This window comes from Ilyonectria robusta (assembly GCF_021365365.1).
Source record: "Ilyonectria robusta strain PMI_751 chromosome Unknown BGZ61scaffold_9, whole genome shotgun sequence".
Classification (NCBI taxonomy): Eukaryota; Fungi; Ascomycota; class Sordariomycetes; order Hypocreales; family Nectriaceae; genus Ilyonectria; species Ilyonectria robusta.
This window is the reverse complement of record NW_025764443.1, coordinates 1,280,905-1,300,586: the sequence shown is the minus strand read 5'-3', so window position 1 is coordinate 1,300,586 and position 19,682 is coordinate 1,280,905. Positions and strand designations below refer to the sequence as shown.

General features: G+C 55.8%; 3 protein-coding genes across 3 annotated transcripts; all 3 read left to right on the top strand.

Moving 5' to 3' along the window:
• Window positions 1-1,601: 1,601 nt before the first annotated feature.
• On the top strand, window positions 1,602-3,690 carry BGZ61DRAFT_451571 (uncharacterized protein). The gene is made up of 4 exons (XM_046245842.1): window positions 1,602-1,834; window positions 1,889-2,191; window positions 2,270-2,687; window positions 2,742-3,690. The coding sequence occupies exons 1-4, from the start codon at window positions 1,786-1,788 to the stop codon at window positions 3,415-3,417; spliced, it is 1,446 nt and encodes a 481-aa protein (XP_046104940.1). The 5' UTR covers window positions 1,602-1,785; the 3' UTR covers window positions 3,418-3,690.
• A 972-nt stretch (window positions 3,691-4,662) lies between these two features.
• BGZ61DRAFT_532354 (uncharacterized protein) lies at window positions 4,663-7,720 on the top strand (the record flags this gene model as incomplete). The annotated part of the gene is made up of 4 exons (XM_046253857.1): window positions 4,663-4,788; window positions 4,931-6,074; window positions 6,132-6,340; window positions 6,392-7,720. The coding sequence occupies 4 exons, from the start codon at window positions 4,663-4,665 to the stop codon at window positions 7,718-7,720; spliced, it is 2,808 nt and encodes a 935-aa protein (XP_046104939.1).
• A 1,053-nt stretch (window positions 7,721-8,773) lies between these two features.
• BGZ61DRAFT_493845 (uncharacterized protein) lies at window positions 8,774-14,908 on the top strand (the record flags this gene model as incomplete). The annotated part of the gene is made up of 20 exons (XM_046250702.1): window positions 8,774-9,979; window positions 10,013-10,112; window positions 10,149-10,289; window positions 10,320-10,452; window positions 10,483-10,635; window positions 10,669-10,813; window positions 10,865-10,891; window positions 10,988-11,022; window positions 11,077-11,190; window positions 11,227-11,243; window positions 11,280-11,457; window positions 11,491-11,673; window positions 11,704-11,837; window positions 11,891-12,413; window positions 13,085-13,218; window positions 13,314-13,480; window positions 13,560-13,742; window positions 13,795-14,088; window positions 14,151-14,615; window positions 14,678-14,908. 20 exons carry the CDS (start codon window positions 8,774-8,776, stop codon window positions 14,906-14,908), a joined length of 4,563 nt encoding a protein of 1,520 aa, XP_046104938.1.
• Window positions 14,909-19,682: the final 4,774 nt, after the last annotated feature.

The window sequence follows — 19,682 nt, the reverse complement described above, 5'->3', positions numbered from 1 at the left end:
GAAGTGCGCAAGTAAATATTCTGGAAAATTAGGGCAGTTGCACAGGTAGTGCCCCCAATAAATGGAAAGCGCTGCTTGGTGCTCGTCTGTGATGCCAGCAAGTCAGGCCCGAGTTCGCGAGCCCGTACGAGGGTCCGATGGGAAGTGTCTCCTTCGCCATGTGAATACGGCACTTGCAGCCGTGTCTTGAGGCTTTCGGGGCGGAGAACAACTTTTGCCTCCTGGCTGAGGAGTCGGTGCTTTCGTCCTGAGGTGACGTGGTGCTTGCCCAAATCCAGACCCTGCCTTCCACGAGCACCAAATGATCTCTATCAATAATCCTAAGCGCCATAAGTGGGCCTCTGCTCTGTCCTCTGCCTGCGACCTGATTTCAGGGACCCGTGCAGTGACAGACAGCTTTCTGTCACACGAGCAGCCGTGGAGGACCTGCTTGACGATTTCTGCGATGGTGGTGATTTCGCTGGGTGCCGATAAATCAAATTTCGTACTGTAAATGAGAGTATTGGCGAACATGGGAAGGACTCATGAGCGCCTACCTCTTCGAGGAGGACCACCTCGCCAGTAGAACCTACATAAGCCCGAGACTGAGTCTTGTAGATAACTTACGGAAGTAGCAATGAAGGCTTCAAGGGGATTTAAATAAAACCGTCTCTGCTGTCTGTCTTCTTCCCTCTTTTCCCATCATTCATTCATCTCCAACGCGTCTCTGATTTCTGTGTCCAGCCCGGTTCGCCTGCCAGGCCGCACATCTCTATGCCCATGCCTGACTCTTTCTCATGGACTCTCTCCGGGCCTCTCTTCTACTCTCCTCCACCTCTTGGCAGTCCACCGCTCCATCAATACCGGAAGACCCAGCCTCCAGACGAGAGAAATGGGGCAATTCCAGTTCGAGTCCTCAACGGTCTTCTGCCAAAGGTTAGTGCTAGAGAATCCCGGGACGGTTGCTGGTGACTAATTAATGATGTTCGTGATGCAGGTCGTCTCAGAGCCCTCACCCGCTTCCAACTCTGAACCAGATCCGAAGACCCTCATCAACAGATGGCTTGGCGGTTTAGCTGTCATCATTGACGATATAAAAGGTGCGGACCTTTTCAGTGATCCTGGCGGAGTTCCGGTGAAGAAGCAGCCAATTTACTTAGAACACGCACCTTAAAGCTTCAGGCGTGTTGTTGCAGACAAGTGTCATCCATCTGAGGGACGATGTTTGGGGGAGGAAGGTCGGGTACTTTTTTTCTCCTCTGGGAGTTCCTTGGCACCGCACCGCACCAGTCGACGCGTGACGTTCACGTGGGCTGACCAAAAGGAATTTTGGCTCTGGGTTCGAACTCGAATTCCATCGAAGTCTATCAACCGATTCGTCGCTTAGCACCGGCTACAGACTACAGACGGGTACCTTGATAAAGTGTCCCTCACCATGATGAGAACGGCAGAGGAGCAGTCAGGGGTCTGGGGCGCGGGGCCAAGGTTCGAGGCGGTGGATTTGGGGCGGCGGACTATTGGCGTGCACAATTCAAGCACTGGGGCGGGAGGGTCATGGGCGAAGCAGTGTAACGGTACGACTAGCAGATTGAACAAACTTGGTATTAATTGTTATATTCGAATGATGGTCCATGCCACGTAAATGCTTCAAACGATTGCTGTGGTGTCATCGTTCCGACTCCAACCCCGCCCCCCCTCCATTCGATTCATCGACCCCGCCAACTTCATGACGCTGCCTATGATTGCCTAAAATCTAGACGTTTCCTCCCAGCTCGTCGCCACAGCTGCCTCAAGGCTGCCTCCCTGATGACATCAACCCCAGATTCGAGGTGTGACAGGGCGAAGGCGCCCATCAGTACGGACGCCCCAGCGTCGTGGCCCTGGATGGTGCTGACCACGAGGCATGTAGGCTCCAAACCCGACCGATTCAAGTTCATCGTCAGCACACCGTCACAGAGACGCAGCCAAGACCATCAACGACTCGTTCGAAGCCATGTCACTCGCGGGAGAGGTCGGCGCAAGGGTCATCACCCGCTGCCATCCTGGATGAACAAGGGCGCAGAGGAGCAACCTCAACCCCATCCCCAGCCCAACCAACGACAGGACCTCGGCAGCCGTCTAATTCCAATCCCGAATCGTGTTGGCTCTGAATTCGCTTGGGTCCAGTTTCCTGAAGTCATGCAGCCATACATGCTTCAGGACATATTGACATGTTCGCCCGCCCCACAGCCCTATTCTGCTGCTGCGTCCACTATGGATCCGTGTACTGATTGCATGATGCCACCTTTAGTTCTGACAGTCGTCCAGGGCGGACTGTATCCCACCGGAATGTGCCTTGAAACCGAACCAGAGGACAGTGAATGGGTCGGATCGCTAATGACCGATCCCGTCTATCTCCATTCCATGCTGTTCTCAAGTGAAGCCATCCAGGACGAGAGCTTGGGCCGAGGCCGTAGTGTGTTGACACAGTTCCATCTTGTCAAGACGCTCCGGCTGCTCCAAGAAAGGATATCCATTCCCAATGACCCTCTCGCCATCTCTGACCAGACCATCATGACAGTTGTGACCCTAGCGTTGGCTGCACAAATCTTTGGCGATCAGGCTGGTTTCGAGAATCATATGGAGGGTTTGATAAGGATGGTGAATCTACGAGGCGGCTTCGGGACGCTGAAGACATCAACCCATGAATTGCCGTCCAAAATATGCAGGTACCTACTGCAAGCTCTAACCCTTTGTTTAGAAACTAACTTCATTCTGCGTAGGGTAGATCTTGTGCACGCATTGACATCCGGCCACCGCCCTGCTTTCTTCCGGGATGCGATATCTTGGGACTGCTATGTCGTTGACAATAAAGCAAAGCGACCTGCCAGTCTTGACCCTGGAGACCAAATTCCGTCATTCGTCCAGTCCCTAGATTGGAAACTCGTAAATGTGTGGACGGACTTGAAACGGTTTTCAGACATTTGCAACCTTGCCTCTCAGACAGGACACAAGCTCACCCAAACCACCTTTAGCGAGATCATGGTGTCAGTCCTGTATCGGCTTCTTCACATGTCTTTTAAGCAGTGCCCTGTGAACGAGGTTCTTCGTGTTGGCATGGTTGCGTATACCACGGCAATTTTCTTGCAATGGCAGTATTTCAAGATGGGGGAAGGCCACCTCAAGGAATCGCTTAGCAATGCCTTGTTGGAACTGCGAGAATCTTTCATTGATGTTCCGCCTCCGGTGTTATTCTGGCTGCTTACGGTGCTGAACACTTCGTTTGCCACTGATGCCGAGGGGCGACATGTGGGCTGGTTCAGTGAGGTAGTCGAGCTGATTCCTTTGGCTTCTTGGGCGGAGGCCCGGAAAGTGTTAAAATCGATGGTTTGGGTTGACTCGTTGAATGACTCGAAAGGAAAGGTGGCGTTTGACATGGCGAGGTCGAATATTACATAGCCAGGTGGCAAATAAGACGGCGAGTTCAGGCTGCAGCGAGTCGACGACATGGAGAATTCAAGGTCAACCAAAGTGGACGTAGTGCTGGAAGACTGAAGAAGGCTGGCGGCTTACTCGGTGCACGCTTGGTGTTTTGGCATGGCCTGCTATGCTGCTACTACGCCCCTACTACGCCTAGTATCTGACAGTAGGCACGCCCGGAACGGTAGCTCCTAAAAACGGTACACATGGCACACAAGGCACACACCGTCTTCCCTGGTCTGCATTCGTTATCTTCACACCTTGGCATAAATCGGAGTCAGTCATCTGACAGCGTACAGGCAGCGGGGGTGAGGCAAGCGCGTGTTACAGCGGCGCCGGCACCAAGCCCGATTTGCTCAGCGCCACACGGGCCTTGGCCAAAACCTATCATCACCTGGATGTGCTTCGTGCCGGGCCCCATAATACCACGTACGGATACGGCCTGCGGAGACGCGCTGTGCTACAGAGCGTGTCCCATCTTACAGTGCGGACGGATAGGTACCTGGATCGCCCTCCCGCGGCTCAGGCTGGCTCCAGTGGGCCGCGCCAGTTGGCTCTGGTCCCCCGTTGGTCCCCAGCCGGTGACCGGCCAGTGGCCAGCCGGCGACAAGTGACCGGTCAATGACCAGCCAGTTACTAGCCAGCTACCAGCCAGTGACCGGTCGCCAGCCAACGCCCAGCCAGTGCCGAAGGCAGCCAGGTTCTCCGTCAGCTGGTACCCCAGTGTCCGCAGGCCAGCCCACAGTCCGCCTGAGATACGATACGGTTCCCGGTCCCAGCGGCTTGCGGCAGGGCACCTACCTTTTGACGCTCGCCGCCCTCCAGCAGCTGCCAGCCGGCCGTCAGAGCTCTTCTTCTACTTCTTCTCCTCCCACCACCAAACTCTCACCCTCCTTCTTCTCACCTCCATCATCATTCGACCTCCTCCTCTTCTTCCACTTCGCACTTCACACTTTGTCTTTTTCTTCTTCATCTCTCCCGCCCGGAATCCCCTCCTGGCCTCCATCATTAACGGGCGACGGCCGTCCTGCACCGCCGATTCCTTATCTCGCCCCGATAACAGCACTTCGTCACCGCCCCAAGTAGGCAGGTAAGGCTCCACCGTCATCATCGTCATTCCTCCTTCTTCATTCCCCTTCATCTTCTCCATCGTGGAGTTGAGGTTTGACGATCGATATATGTGTGTCGGATTTCGCTCTGACAATCCCAGTCAATATCGCAACCATGGCTTCCGGAACGCCCTCCGTCGGCCTCGACACCATGATCACCGTCAAGGTCCAGTTTGACGGCGTCACCCGCCGAACCAAGATGCCGCTTCGGGACATGGTCCCCAAGACTCTCGAAGGCAACGTACGTGAATCACTTCCCCCAGCCATCAATTCCTCTCACCCCTCTCGCCTTTTTCATTTCATCCCCCGTTGCCCCGGCCTTCCGTTTGCGTACATAGGTCGTGAAACCACGTTCTTAGGCAGTGGTATTGACTTTACGGTAGATCCGAACCTTCCTCCACCTCCCCGCTGAAGCCGATGTCATCTTCGAGCGGTACTCCGACTCTGCTGCGGCCTACCTCCATCTCGAACCCGACAATGTCCCCATCTACAAGCAACTCTACCGTGCCGCCAAGGCCAAGTCTAAGCTTAAGATCCGTGTCACCCTCCGAGAACAGGCCCAGAAGACCCTCCCCAAGCCAGTCACTGTCGAGGACGAACCTGAGGCCGCCATCGCTCCCTCGACTATTGAGGGCCCTCAGGAGATCCCCCAGGACAGCCCCCAGGACAGCCCCCAGGACAGCCCCCAGGAGAGCCAGGTCAACACCAGCCCTGCCCCGACGCCCACTGTCGATGCTTCCGAGCCTACCCCTTCGGTTACTGCTACCCCTTCGGCCACTGCTACCCTTTCGGAAACTACCCTACCTTATCGAACCAACCCTCTCTCCAAAACCTACAACTCGGCTCTGCTGAACGAGGCTGCCAGATTCATCGGGGATCGCCAGGACGCTCGTCGCGATTTTGAGACCCGACTTGCCAACTTGATGGACCACCAGTCCGGTCTTGCCAGCCGTCTGGCTACCCAGCAGGCCGAGCATCGCGCTCGCCGTGCCCAGCAGACCACCACCGGTTGCTGTAGAGATGCTGAGCCTCAGCAGAGCATGTGGTCCGGCTCGCTCCAAGCCCCTCTTCCCGTGTCTCAACCTGGCGCCTGCCCCGCCCACACCGCCCGCACCGCCTTCGCCATCTGCTGCAACAGCTGCGAGAAGACCATTCCTGACGTCCACTACCACTGCTCTACTTGCGATGATGGTGACTTTGATCTCTGCCAGTCTTGCGTCGAGCAGGGCATCACTTGCCACGGCGGCGATCACTGGTTGATCAAGCGCACCACCGTTGAGGGCCGACTGGTCCAGAGCGTCACCGAGACCATTGCTCCCAAGCCTAAGCCCGCTGTGTTGAAACTGGAGCATTCGCCTGTTGTCGATCTCGATGTTAAGAAGCCTGTGTTCAGGGTTGAGACTAAGATCGAGACCAAGATCGAGCCCAGAGACGAGGCTCCATCGCTGCCCCAGCCCACATTTGAGCCTCTGCTTGCTCGGTGGACCTCTCTGGGTATTATGCGCACTTGCAACTGCTGTGTTCAGGGTATGTTTGGAAGAGCTTACACACTTTACAGTGACACTAATACTGACGACTGGCTAGAACTTCCCGAGTATGAGTTCCTTCACTGCAACACTTGCGAAGACTATGACCTGTGCCAGCCCTGCTTCAACAAGAACGCCCATGGCCATCACCCCCAGCATGGCTTCGTCCCTGCGGTCAAGGGCACTGAGATGCCTCAGCACATCAAGGTCAAGATGGCGCCTGGCCGCAACCAGATGCACCATGCCATCTGCGATGGCTGCGATAAGGTACTACGATAGTCTGTCCCTCCTCCCAAGCATCTGACTAACCGCGTCCAGTACATTGCCGGTGTTCGCCATAAGTGCCTCGACTGCCCCGACTGGGACTACTGTGCCAACTGCATCAAGCACACCAAGATCGCTCACCCCAACCATCGGTTTGTCCCGATCTACGACCAGCTTGTGGATATCCGCGCCCGGTCCCCCACCCCGGTCCACGTCGGCATCTGCTGCGACGGGCCCCTCTGTGCAGGCAATGAAGCGTACCCTGCCTACATCCGCGGCATTCGTTACAAGTGCGCCGTCTGCAACGACACTGACTTCTGCGCCAACTGCGAGGCTAACCCTGGTAACACTCACAACAAGACTCACCCCATGATCATGTTCAAGACTCCAGTACGCCACGTGAGTGTTACCACCACGGGCGAGCACCAGGATGGCCAGCGTATGCCGTCTATGGGTGACCGCGCCGCCACAAACTCCAAGGCCACTGAGACCACCGCCGTTACTGGAACCAACACGATCAACCCGGTTCTGACTGTCGTGGATGTGCAGCCTTCTGACCCCTTCAAGGCTCCTCTGGTTACGAAGAAGGAGGTGGTCAAGCAGAAGAAGGAGATTCCCGCTCCCGCCCCTGTTCAGAAGCCCGCCCTTTTGAGCGCCGTCTTTGTGAAGGACACTGTCATCGATGGCACTGTCCTCCCTCCCAACCACGTCTTTGAGCAGACCTGGGTCCTCCGAAATGAGGGCAAGACTGCCTGGCCCCCCGGCTGCTCGGTCAAGTTTGTCGGTGGTGACTATATGGGACATGTCGACCCCAACCATCCCGCCGGCATCTCTGAGCTCGTCTCCGCTTCCGAGTCGACCGTCTGCTATACTCCTCTGGCTCCTGGCCAGGAGTTCCCATTCACGGTGTTGCTCCGCACCCCCGCCCGCCCTGGCAAGGTCGTCTCGTACTGGCGTCTGACTGCCCCCTCCGGCGATAAGTTCGGTCACCGCCTCTGGTGCGACGTCAGCGTCCGAATGGTCAAGCCCGAGGTCAAACCCGAGCCCAAGCCTGAGCTCGAGAGCAAGGCCGAGACCCCCGTTGAGGAGATCAAGGCCGAGACCCATGTTGAGGATATCAAGACGACCGAGGCTGAAGAGAGCCAAGCCTCCAGCCAGATGATCTTCCCCAAGCTTGAGAAGGAGTCTCCCGTGGCTAGCATTCACGAGGCCACCCAGTCTTCGCCCGCCCCCGCTCAACAGCAGATGGAGGCTGAGGAGGATGGCGAAGGTGACTGGGATCTCTCCGACGACGGCTTCATGACAGATGAGGAGTACGACATCCTGGACGCTTCTGACGAGGAGTACCTGGAGGAGCAAAAGAAGAAGGTTGTTGCCAAGTAAGCATCGCGCGTTCTACCACGGTTGGGCTGGGGATATGGGGTTCCGGAATTTGATCTTTTGTATGCTGCTGCCCCCTCCTGTTATCTCTGTATTATTTCCTCTGTCTTTCTCCTTGCCTGGCCCAGCGAATTTGCGATTGTTCCTTCACGGGCAGCTGCCGCCGGCCGGGACAAAACAAAAGGCGATGCGCCAATTGGCTTGGATCGTGGTTTCGTGATTGAACTAGGGAGGGGTGCCCACGCTCGTTTATTTCGGACTGGACAATAGGGACGGAAGCAAATTGAAGTGTTTTGTCAGTAGCTCTCAATAAATGTACTAGCATGTCACTGGATATCTCAGACAGTCTCAATCTCGTGTGAATGTCGAGGCCCGCCGGCTCTGCCACTGGGTAGGATGGCACCATGGAGGAACTCGGCCGCCTGGCAAGGTTCATGCCACGTCGCCATCAGCCAAGGCCTCGACATGATTGGCCCGGTTTAATTGCTGCAGCTACTTTGAATGCATTTGGTGATTTAATCCTCGTACAGTATGCGTAGCTGGGGTCCTGGGGATGGTGTTGACCTGGACTCAGCAGACAATGACGCGACCCCAAGTCACGGGATCTGCACCTTGCTCCGCTGACCAGGCCTCCCTTGAATGGGCGCTTGATGCCTGAGGACCTAAGGACTTTAAGAGCTGCTGAAAAGCGGGCCCGCTTTTTTTTTTTTGAAAGGGTCATCAGCCGCCCATCACCCTGTGCTCCCGCTCCCACACCAAAACACCACACTCGCATTTTCGTGTCGTTCGTTTCCCAGGGCGACCCGGACTCGATGCGACTGCGCTACCATCTCCGCCGCATCGCCCAACGTCGTCCGACGCTCGAATAACTGCGACTCGATCGCTCAGCTCCGCTACCCGCGGCTGCCTGGCCCATATTTTTTTCCCCTTTCGCCTTCGAATCACACCTGCAAGGCCTAAGATTTCTCGACGCGCCCTCGACCTTGGGTCCTTTACTTTATCTCCCTTCTCACATATCTCTTTCCGCTTCACCCCTACCATCGACCACCGCTCAATATGGTCACCTTTTCCATCCCCGGCGACGGCGAGCTCGCTGAGTCGAACAGGAGCACGCCCCGTCCGCGTCCCCCTCTGCCCTTCGCGAAGCGCGCCTACGTTTCGTCGCCTTTCGCAAGCAAGCGCCTGGGCACTCCTCAGAGTGCCCCATCGCGGAAGCTTTTGATGACCCGCGATGAAGTTCCATCGAGCAGCCTCAACAAGAACTCGATTGCTACTGCTCGCAACATCTTTAGGGCGTCCACCATCAGCGACAGTCCCCCCGTCGCTCCCTTCTCCCCGAGTCTGCCTCAGAGCACCATGAAGAAAGTCTTCGCCCCTGGTGCCACCCCCGAACCGAACCGCATGTTCCGAGAATCTACTGCCCAGGCCACTCCTCGAGGAATGGCCGCCAAGGCTACGTCTAAAGAATTGTTCCCCATGCGAATTGAAGATCCTGATCCCGAGCTATCTGGCGAGGCTCTGACCAGGAAGATCCCCAAGGATTGGAACTCCAAGGGTTCCATCTACGCCGACCAGTTCCTCGCGCACCTCTGCCCTCCTGACTTCGACGACGAGCAGCGACGACAGTTCTTCTGCATCCTCGATCTCCGACGCCTCAAGTACGCGGCCAACGAGATTTTCTCAAAGAAAGATTGGAAGATGAATGTTGTCAACTTCGCCAAGGAGTTTGAGAAGAGCCGAAGCATCATTCTTCTGCGATACGGTCTATACGAATTCCAGAATGTCAAGCCGTCGAAGGATATCTTGAAGAGGTGGCGACGAGAGCACGGTCTGCCTGAGCCTGAGGAGGAGGATGTCGAACCAACTCCCACCAAGGCCACAGCCTCAAAGAAGCGCAAGGCCGACGATGACCTCTCTAAGGACACAGACCTGGCCGCTACCAACAAGAACAAGCGACGAGCTGCGGACAGAGACGAGGAGGAGCAGGAGCAGTCAGCACCTGTTGCCACACCAGCTCTCAACAACAAGAATAAGAGAAAGGCATCTCTTAGCGGAGAGGCTGAGAGCCAGCCTTCCAAGATGCAAAAGTCTACTCCCTCGGCCGCGAAGGCTCTCTTGGAGAAGATTGCGAACAAGTCGTCTACTCCAGCTGGTTCCCCTGTGAAGGCTACACCCAAGCCGGCGGGCGACAGCCTGGCTGCCAAGCCAAACCCCTTCGGATCGAACAAGACCAACGGCGGCAGCGCCAGCTTGGCCCGTTCCGTCTTCCAAAACCTGAAGCCTGGCAATGCTCAGGGTGGCAACATTTTCGGATACCTCTCCGATGCGAGCTCTGCCAAGAACAGTGGAATGGACGCCGATGCAGAGAGCGAGAGTGACTCTGATGCCGAGGCCAGTCAGGAAACTGGGCAAAGCGATGAGCCAAGCGCAGCTGCTAGTGGCGCCGACACGGCCTCTCAAATCGGCTCTGGCCTCTTTGGCACCAAGCCTGCTCCAACCAGCGCTCCTGCAGCTGGCGAGTTCAGTGCCCCTGGAACAAGAGAAAGCACACCTGGTCGAAGTCTGTTTGATCGTGTAAGCAAGAGTCATGACGGTCAACCAGTGCGATTGGAGGACAAGCCTGAAGCAGCAACGTCTGAGAAGACTGCATCCAAGCCTGCTGACCAGACGTGGAACCCCAATACTACCCCTATCAAGTTCGCGCCGACAGCCTCTGCAAGCCAGCCTAATACACTGTTCGGCAACACCACAACCGCGCCGTCCAGTTCCATTTTTGGTTCCAAGGCCACTGCCACCTCCAACTTCTTTGGAACATCCAAGCCTGCCGATAAGGAATCCTCGGAGCCTGCCGCCGAACACAAAGACAAGTCTGGAGGCGAATCTGATAAGGAAAATGACGAGGCTCCTAAGAAATCTCTGTTCGAGACCAAGACCCCCACCATGCAACCCAGCTTGGGAACTTCCCTCTTCCAGCAGAAGCCGGCAACGGAGACTTTCAAGGCCGCCGAGCCTGTCAAGCCTACCCCCAGCTTGTTTGGAGCTCCCAAGTCCGATGACAAGCCCGCGACACCTTCTACGTCCAACATGTTCGGCTCCGTCAGCAAACCGGCAGAGCCCGCCTCTACCCCTGCGGCCCCTGACCTGCAGTCCTCGACCCTATTCGGAACGAAGCCCGTCGGGGCTGCCAATGCTACCTCCTTGTTTAATGCTCCCAGCACGAGCTCGGCCAGCACTGATGCCGCGGCCACGAGCTCTCTGTTTGGAGCTAAGCCGGCCAGCGCCGCAACCACAACCCCGGGCAACATGTTTGCAGCCGTTTCCACAACCCCTGCGACCAAGCCCTTGTTCGGTGCTCCTAGCTCCAGCGATGCCTCTGCTCCTGCGGCTGCTCCCGCTTTCAGCTTTGCAGCCGGTGCCAGTAAGCCTAACGGAGCCTCGGAGCTTGCATCCAAGCCCCTCTTTAGCGTACCCAAGTCACCGACATCGTCTGCTCCTAACTTTGACGGAAGCCCCATGAAGCAGGATGGTCCCTCTCCCGCAAAGAGGTCGTTCACCGGCGGAGACGCTGCTGCGGCTCCGGCTGCTCCCATCTTCAGCTTCAGCGCTGCATCAACTACTCCCGCTCCTGCTCCTATTTTTAGCGGTGCTTCTTCAACCCCAGCCAACGGTGCCAACACCACTACCCCAAGCTTCGGTGCGGGCTCCTCTTCGAACTCTGGATTCAGCTTTGGAACTTCCGGGTCCGGAATCAACAACCCCTTCGCTGGAAGCAGTGGGGCTGCCCCTACATTTGGCTCGACCTCGTCCTCGACCCCGGCCTCAGGAGGCATATTCAACTTTAGCGGAAACGCGGCTCCGTCGACCACCGGTTCTGCCTCTAGCACGTTCCAGTTTGGAAGCGGCAGCACCAGTGCGCCGCCCCCTACCTTTGAAGCGAGCCAGGCCAACGCCGCCCCGTCTCTGTTCGGCGGTGCTTCTGCCGGAAGTGCCCCAGGGTTCAACTTCACCGGAGCCCCCGCTCAACCTGCAACTTCTGGCGGCATGTTTGGATCCAACCAGCCAGCAGCTGCCTTCGGCAACCTCCAGCCGCCGGCTGGTGGGGCGTCTACCACCGGGACAAGTAAGTCTCCTTTTCCGCGCCGGAAAATCCTCCCGCTAAAGCGACGGTCGTAGACACACCATTCAGTCTTGGAGGAGGCTCCAGCCTGGCTACGACACCCGCTGGAGGGACCCCGGAACCATCTGCGCCAACCCAGGGAGCTGCCGGCGGTAACGACGAGGATGGGGAAAAGCACGAGCAGATCAACTTGACGGAGGGGCTGGAGGCGGATGAAGAGGTCCTACACGATGTGCGGGCCAAGGTGTTGAAGTTTGTCTCGGCTGCAGAGAAATCAGACGACAAGCCCAAGTCGAAGAGCCCGTGGTCGACTCAAGGCGTGGGTCCGCTCCGGCTGTTGAAGCACAAGGAGACAAATGCGGTGCGACTCCTTATGCGGGCAGAGCCCCGCGGCAATGTGGCCATGAACCGAACTGTTCTGCCGGACATGTCGTACAAGGCAGACGAGAAGTATGTCAGGATGACAACTTCGAACGAGAAGGGAGATGGTCTGGAGACGTGGATGATCCAGGTCAAGACGAAGGACCTGGCAAAGGAGTTGGCAGAGGCACTTGAAAAGCACAAGACGCTGAACAAGAAGTAATGTGGAGGACAAATCAAGTATATTAGATGCATCGGCGGGATGCTGATATAGACAGGTAAGGAAGGAATAGGGAGCATTGCGGGCGTTGCAGAGCATTGAGCCTTTTTGGTATTGTTGGTGTTTTTTGGCACTTTATTTTCTGGGTGTGTCAAGCAAGTTTATTGGAAGGACTTGAGCCAGCCGAGATTGTCTATTCTAAGGAATGAAAAATAGCTGTTGGAACAAAACGAAAGGCGGAGAGACCTGGCCGTATGTGGCCGAGAGTACATGTATGTCGAGTGGTGTTTTGGTGGTGTGTAAGATGAAAAGAGAGGAGACGGAGATGGAGACGGGCTGTGTTGGAAGTAACATTCACGAAGAAGGACTCAAGTCCCCATAAGCATTTTTGGTTAAATTCCATGTATTCCGCGTGACTCTGGGGCGCGATTGCAATGCACTTGTGCAAAACCAGTTGAGGGAGAGTGAAGATTGTCTTCTATTCATTCGACGCTGAGTTTGGAGTAACTTGGTGGTTGTGCCCAAAAAAAAAATGTTAAAGTGCAACGCGGGGGCGGAAGCAACAGCGCGTCGCGTCAAGCACCAAGAGCCAATGCACTGGGCCATACCCGCACAGCTCAAGCTCCCATCTTGCACTTGCATCAGCACGCACAACACCAAGCCGATCAAGATGCCCAGGTACCGTCACCCCTTTGCGAGCCTCTCTCTCTGTCTCTCTCTCTCCTACCCTGTCATTTGCTCACCTCTCTGCGCTCTTTCTCAGGGAAATCATCACCATCCAGGCCGGGCAGTGCGGCAACAGCAGTTAGTCCCCCTCCCCCACCTCGCACCACATACCGCCGATAGCTTCCCACCCACAACCCAAGTCGAGACTGCTAACTCCGGCTCTCGCGTCACAGTCGGAAGCCAGTTCTGGCAGCAGCTCTGCCAGGAACACGGCATCAGCCAGGATGGCAACCTCGAGGACTTTGCGACCGAGGGCGGTGACCGCAAGGACGTCTTCTACTACCAGAGCGACGACACCCGATACATCCCCCGCGCGATCCTGATCGACCTGGAGCCCAGGGTGCGTATTGCTGACGACGATGACGACGTGATGCGGCTGTTGGCAGCTGGGAGGCATGTGCTAAAGACAGCTCGGACAGGTCCTCAACGGCATCCAGACCGGCCCCTACAAGAACATCTACAACCCCGAGAACTTCTACGTCGGCAAGAATGGCATGGGTGCTGCGAACAACTGGGGTGACGGATACCAGAGCGGCGAGGCCGTATGCGAGGACATTATGGAGATGATTGACCGAGAGGCCGACGGGAGCGACTCCCTCGAGGTAGGCGCTCGGTGTACAACCACGCATTGCGGCTCCTAACAGCGTGACAAAGGGATTCATGATGCTGCACTCCATCGCCGGCGGAACCGGTTCCGGTCTGGGTTCGTTCCTCCTCGAGAAACTCAACGACCGCTTCCCCAAGAAGATTATCCAGACGTACTCAGTCTTCCCCGACACCACCAGCGCCGGCGACGTCGTCGTCCACCCCTACAACAGCATTCTTTCCATGCGCCGACTAACCCAGAACGCTGACTCCGTCGTCGTCCTCGACAATGGCGCCCTCTCTCACATTGCTGCTGACCGACTCCATGTTCAGGAACCTTCGTTCCAACAGACGAACCAGCTGGTACGTCAATAGCACCCACACCCGATAAGCGAAGTTGATACTAATTCAACTCCAACCCATAGGTCGCCACCGTCATGTCGGCGAGCACCACCACTCTACGATACCCTGGCTACATGCACAACGATCTCGTCAGCATCCTGGCCTCTCTAATCCCGACCCCAAGGTGCCACTTCCTCATGACAGCCTACACTCCATTCACCGGCGACCAGGTCGAGCAAGCCAAGACGGTGCGCAAGACGACGGTGCTAGACGTTATGCGACGGTTGCTCCAGCCCAAGAACCGCATGGTGTCGACGGTTCCTGGGAAGAAGAGCTGCTATATCTCCATCCTCAACGTCATCCAGGGTGAAGTCGATCCTACCGATGTCCACAAGAGTCTGCTCCGTATCCGTGAGCGTCGCCTCGCCACCTTCATCCCCTGGGGCCCTGCCAGTATTCAGGTCGCCTTGACGAAACGAAGTCCCTACATCCCCATGAGCCATCGTGTGAGCGGTTTGATGCTGGCCAACCACACCAGCATTGCGACGGTACGTCCCCATGTTCCTGAACCTCATCATCTGTAGACTAACGACGGTTTCCCCACATGTAGCTCTTCAAGAGAATCGTAAGACAGTACGACGGCATGCGCAAGCGCAACGCCTTCATGGAGAGTTACAAGAAAACCGCCCCGTTTTCGGAGAATCTCGACGAGTTCGACGAGGCGCGGCAGGTCGTTGGGGACCTCATTGGCGAGTACGAGGCCGCCGAGGGCGCAGATTACCTCAACCCAGATGCAGGGGAGAAGGCCACATCGGCGGAGACAGATGGGCGTATGGCATAAGAGGTCAGGAATGACCAAGTTAGAGGAATTGTGAGTGAGTAAGTGCGTTTGATCTTTCGATATTTGCAGCAGCAAGAGGATGGGCATGGGGCATGGTTCTCAGTGGCGTTTTGGGCGACAAACTCCTTTGAAACTTGATAGAAACCTGCGGCTACTGCCCAGGTTAGGTAGGTAGCCGAATGATAAAGGGGTAGGATGTGTTCATCATCACCATGTACTGCATTGACACACCATCCCAGTGTTCAAAGCTAGCAGGGTTCCTAGTGATGTGATGGGTGAAATCCGGCCAGCGCCTCTGGGGCTGTTGGCGAATCTCTAGTGACGTTACAGACTGCAACGATTTGATGTTTATGACTGTGGCCGACAGGGACGGTATAGTACTTAGATTGTATCTATTACTAGACACAGTGGTTCTTTTCATCCAGTCTTCGTCGTTGGAGATACATTCTTGTTCCTCGAAACGAAACCTCCAGTTCCAACATGGCAATCCCCAACTGAACACCGCATAACATGACGCCCTCGGTATCCCTTACGATACGGCCTCTGTCTCAGCTCACCAACTCCCCAATACTAAATACTGGTTCGGTTCAAGGATCAGGAGACTAACGACACCTGGGCGAACCTGTCTCGGCCCGTATACCTCAATATGGGCGAGTACTAGAGCCTCACGTTCTTCCAACGGATATGAGGGTTAACTGTCACGGAGACAGTGCTGGGGATTGCTACAGTTAATCTCGGGGGCGGTTTTCTTGAGGCAGGAGTGTGCTTTGATTAGCTCTAGTAATAGAGGTCCTGGTCGTCGCAATCCTGTTAAGCCCACAGTCTCTCCCAAGCTCGACAATAATCCATGGCGTGCAACCTCGTCTACTGATCGTCTTCCAGGTGAGGACACCCAGCGGCATTTTATAGAGCCATTGGTTTGGTTTATTTCCATCAATCTATTTTATTCGCTTGATCGATAAAAACCTATTATCGAGACATCCAGGTCAGGCATGATGCACAAGACCTAGTGGACACCCAAGCTCACGCAACAGGTTGAAGAATATATCATTTCGAGTTTGCTTGGTGTGGCTTTTGGTCGATGCTCTAACTTTATGTGAAGAAACACTCAGCTTGGAGTTGAAACTCTGGAACCAGCTGGAGCAAACTCATGGAGGGATACTGTGTGAGTATGCCCATCCCCAAGACTTTCTGCGTGAAAATTGGAGAGGACGCGAGAATTTTCGGGGATGAGGCCCGAGTCATATTGGTGGATATCCTGTAGAACATACGAATTCAGAGTTATCTTTATCTGATTCGGTGAGTGCTTTTGTCGTGGAACTGTGTCAAGAGGAGTCGACATGGGATTGGTGTTGTGAATACGAACAACAACATCAACAAGCTCATCACGAACTCTCCTTTGGCTGTAAGGCAAGGACATTGTACTAAATTCAATTGATATATTATATTCACAATCAAAGGTGCCGGATTTATCTGCACTCCTCAGAGTATCGCGCAAGAGTGTTGTTCTGGGTTGAGATGTCGATGGTGCACCACCTACCCTGCACCTGCACACGGGCTTAACTGCGGCGGAGACTGGGCAAGCAACCAAGCAAGCAACAAACATGACCATCACCAACACCATCACCAACACCATCACCAACACCATCACCAACACCATCACCAACACCATCACCACCAACACATCCAAGCAAAAGCAGCCAATTAACCCCTGACGTGCCTAACCAACTTACCATGGGATCCTGAAACTATGCAGCCCAACATCCGCTTCCCCGCCGATCACTAACACCGCCCGACCTGGACCAACACTTGGACCAACACAACCCAGACTAACACGCACCGCTAGTCTGGGCAGTGCTTTGGTGACAATCTCCGTGACAATCTCGCATACCCAAGTCAGTTCGGTACCTCTCTCCATTGACGCCTCGTCCGGATTGCGTGCCATTGAGCAACCAGGGTTTTGCTTCCCAGTACGCTCACCGCTTCTGGCTAACCTGCTGTCGATTCTTGATCATCCAGAAGAGACACGGAGGCGGCGCCGCAAGCTCAGGCGGCCGACGGGCGCGTCTAGCGCTCCAGAGAGAGATGTTACTAGGTGCTACATACGCAGTATGTCAACATGCTGGTGATAATTAGCCTAGTTGTCGATGGAAATGCTGTGTGGGGGGGACGGGAATGACGTGCGACAAGGAACTCCTGTCTAGGAGCCCGGCATCGCATTCGCATCTCATCCGCATCTGATTTCGCCGGCTTGTTGATGTGCCCCTTGCGGGGATGGATCTGGCCCACCTGACAAGCATTTTTTGCTCCCGACTGATTCATTCCACTCCATCCCACGCCATCTCGTCTCTTGTCGCCGACGGTAACTGACTACGTAGTAGCGAATGGCCAAGCCTCGTTGTCTCGGATGGTGGCTGACTCAAGACCTCTTCGGGGAGGTGGACAGCGGCCCTTCGTCGATCTTACTCTTTCGCTTCGGAGCGGGATCCCAATAGCTGCACATACTATGTTAGCTGCACCGCCATCTGGTGGCTTGCCTTAATCTCTTGCGCTTAACTTGGAGCCTCTCAAACCGATACCCAAACACACCAGAGTTTCCTTCCTCCATGGGTCTGCATTCGAGCCCCGGCATGTCTTAAACTTATCTCCGCATTCCCATCCGTTGATACCAAGCACCACTACTGACAGCACCTTTCCCCGATTGTCGGCATCTCCGTGTTGCCGCATCTCGCTTCAAGCACGGCCGCTGCGCTATGCACGCAGCTAGAAGGTAGATAACCCGATGGCGGGTACGGAGTAGTGCGGCCTTAGAACCAATACTCTCTGGTTCAATGTGCTGCGGCCTGAGCGGGAACAGAGGCGTGGAGGTCCAGACCGGGGGATCGACAAGCACCAAAAGAGACACCAACAACAAATCCAGGGTCCTGGGCCTGATGCCAGTACGAAACCCGAAGTACCGATCCGCGATCCAGTGTCCGGCGCCATGGACTGGGTCTCAAAGGGGATTAGAACACAGTCCGCCGCGGGCCGCGCCAGCACAAACACCAACACCACAGCAGCTAACACCAACTAACTCCAGCACCAGCATCTCGGCAGAGGAAGTGTCCCGGAGAATGACGAGCTTGCTACGGCTGGTCTCATCCTCCGAAGCCTCCACCGGAGCCTACTCCGCCATGTGTGATTGGTTGTCTAGCCAAGCCCCTCCGCCCCCGGCCCCCCGGGGTCGGGTCTCATAGGAGAGACAACCACGGCCATGATGCCATTTCCATTTGCCATCGTCCGTTAGAATGCGATAGTTCACCTTTCCACCCCGATTTTGTTTGCTTGTTGGTCAACCCCCCCTGGTAAATGTCAGAGGACAAAGCAATTATGCCCTTGGCATGCAGACTGCGAAGTAGGATGGGACCCTCCGTACGTCTTGTGGTGAGAAATGGGATCCTTTTGCATAGTAGCGCCTCTCTACCCCCCTGTCGTATGGACATGCACACCCAAATAGTGCCTGGTGAGCGATTAACCAGACACCCATCGAGGATCCCCCATACCCAATTCCCCACCCATGACGACAGGGGCGCCGCCCTCTTCATAGCCGAGATCGAAAGCGCCGGGGATATTTCGACCGGGTCGGAATCCTCCCAGAAAGCCAAAATGAGAGGGAGCATGCGGAAGGAGTTCGCGGCGGCGAGAAAAAGCAATTCTAGCCCACACTAGGGCGGCTCCGGTGGGATGATTTGGACGCGAAACGTACGTGAAAAAGAAAGGTGAGCAAGCACCAAGGAATGCAGGCAAGTGGACTGAAACGAAACTAGAAACAAACCTGGCAACAGACTATAGTCGGACTTGATATAAGTCCGGGCTGCATGGAGTTGAGGATCTGCATCAGGGGGGGCCCAGCCAGTTACCACGCCTCAAACTGCGAGTCGTGCGCCAGCCCTTACGAGGCTGGCGAAAATTCGCAATTCCGTATCCCCCATTTCCCGGCCAGCTCCGTCCGGGGTATTTGGAAACCATACGGGTGCGGAAAGAAAAAAGCAAAGTGAACATGTCGGTTACGTACCGTCTCATTTAGATTAACCCTCCTAGGAGCTTCTGGAAGTATTCGCCAACAAGCGCCCGTCGACAAGTGCCGAAGAGCAATCAACTTGACTCGGGGCAGGAGCTTATTAGACTTTGGATCCATCGCAACCATGCCCGTGGATTGCTCTGGGCCTGGAAGGATGTACCACTTCACGTACGTGACAACCTTATGCCCACATCTGCGTCTCCGAAGGCTGGGCAGCATCATCTCCACGGGCCAAAAGCCTAGCAGCTGCACGATCGAGCAATGGCATGGCACTATTGGGGAAGTGGCCTCGTGGCCCGATCTGGAGATGCCTCGGCTAATCCCCTAGAGCTTCTTATGGTGCGGACGCTTTCACTCCTGTCTGTAAATGAGAGGATGGAGGCGAACGACGCCTACGGCCCTTTGAGTCAGGGGGCGCCCTAGCGGGAGCACGAGCCGCCGGGATGGGTCCCCGCCACGATGCTGGCGAGATGAGATGCGATACGATGAGATGCGATGCGATGGCTGACTGGCACACACGGGGAAATGGCTTCAATGCCGACCATGATGATCGCCTGGGCGAAGCGCCAGGACAATGCCCGCATCTTAGGGCCATGCTTCGCTGACCTGGGGTTTGAAGCCTCCTCTCGTCCATCAACTTCCCTTGCTCCGTTCTCTTGGGTGCTCCATGCAAAGATCGGTTCCGATCCGGCCGGCATCTCGACGGTTACCAGA

Coding starts and splice junctions, on each gene's coding strand:
- BGZ61DRAFT_451571 (XM_046245842.1), top strand. CDS start 1,786: ATGACATCAACCCCAGATTCGAGGTGTGACAGGGCGAAGGCGCCCATC. Junction 1,835..1,888: donor CAGGGCGAAGGCGCCCATCA/GTACGGACGCCC, acceptor CGAGGCATGTAG/GCTCCAAACCCGACCGATTC. Junction 2,192..2,269: donor GCTTCAGGACATATTGACAT/GTTCGCCCGCCC, acceptor TGCCACCTTTAG/TTCTGACAGTCGTCCAGGGC.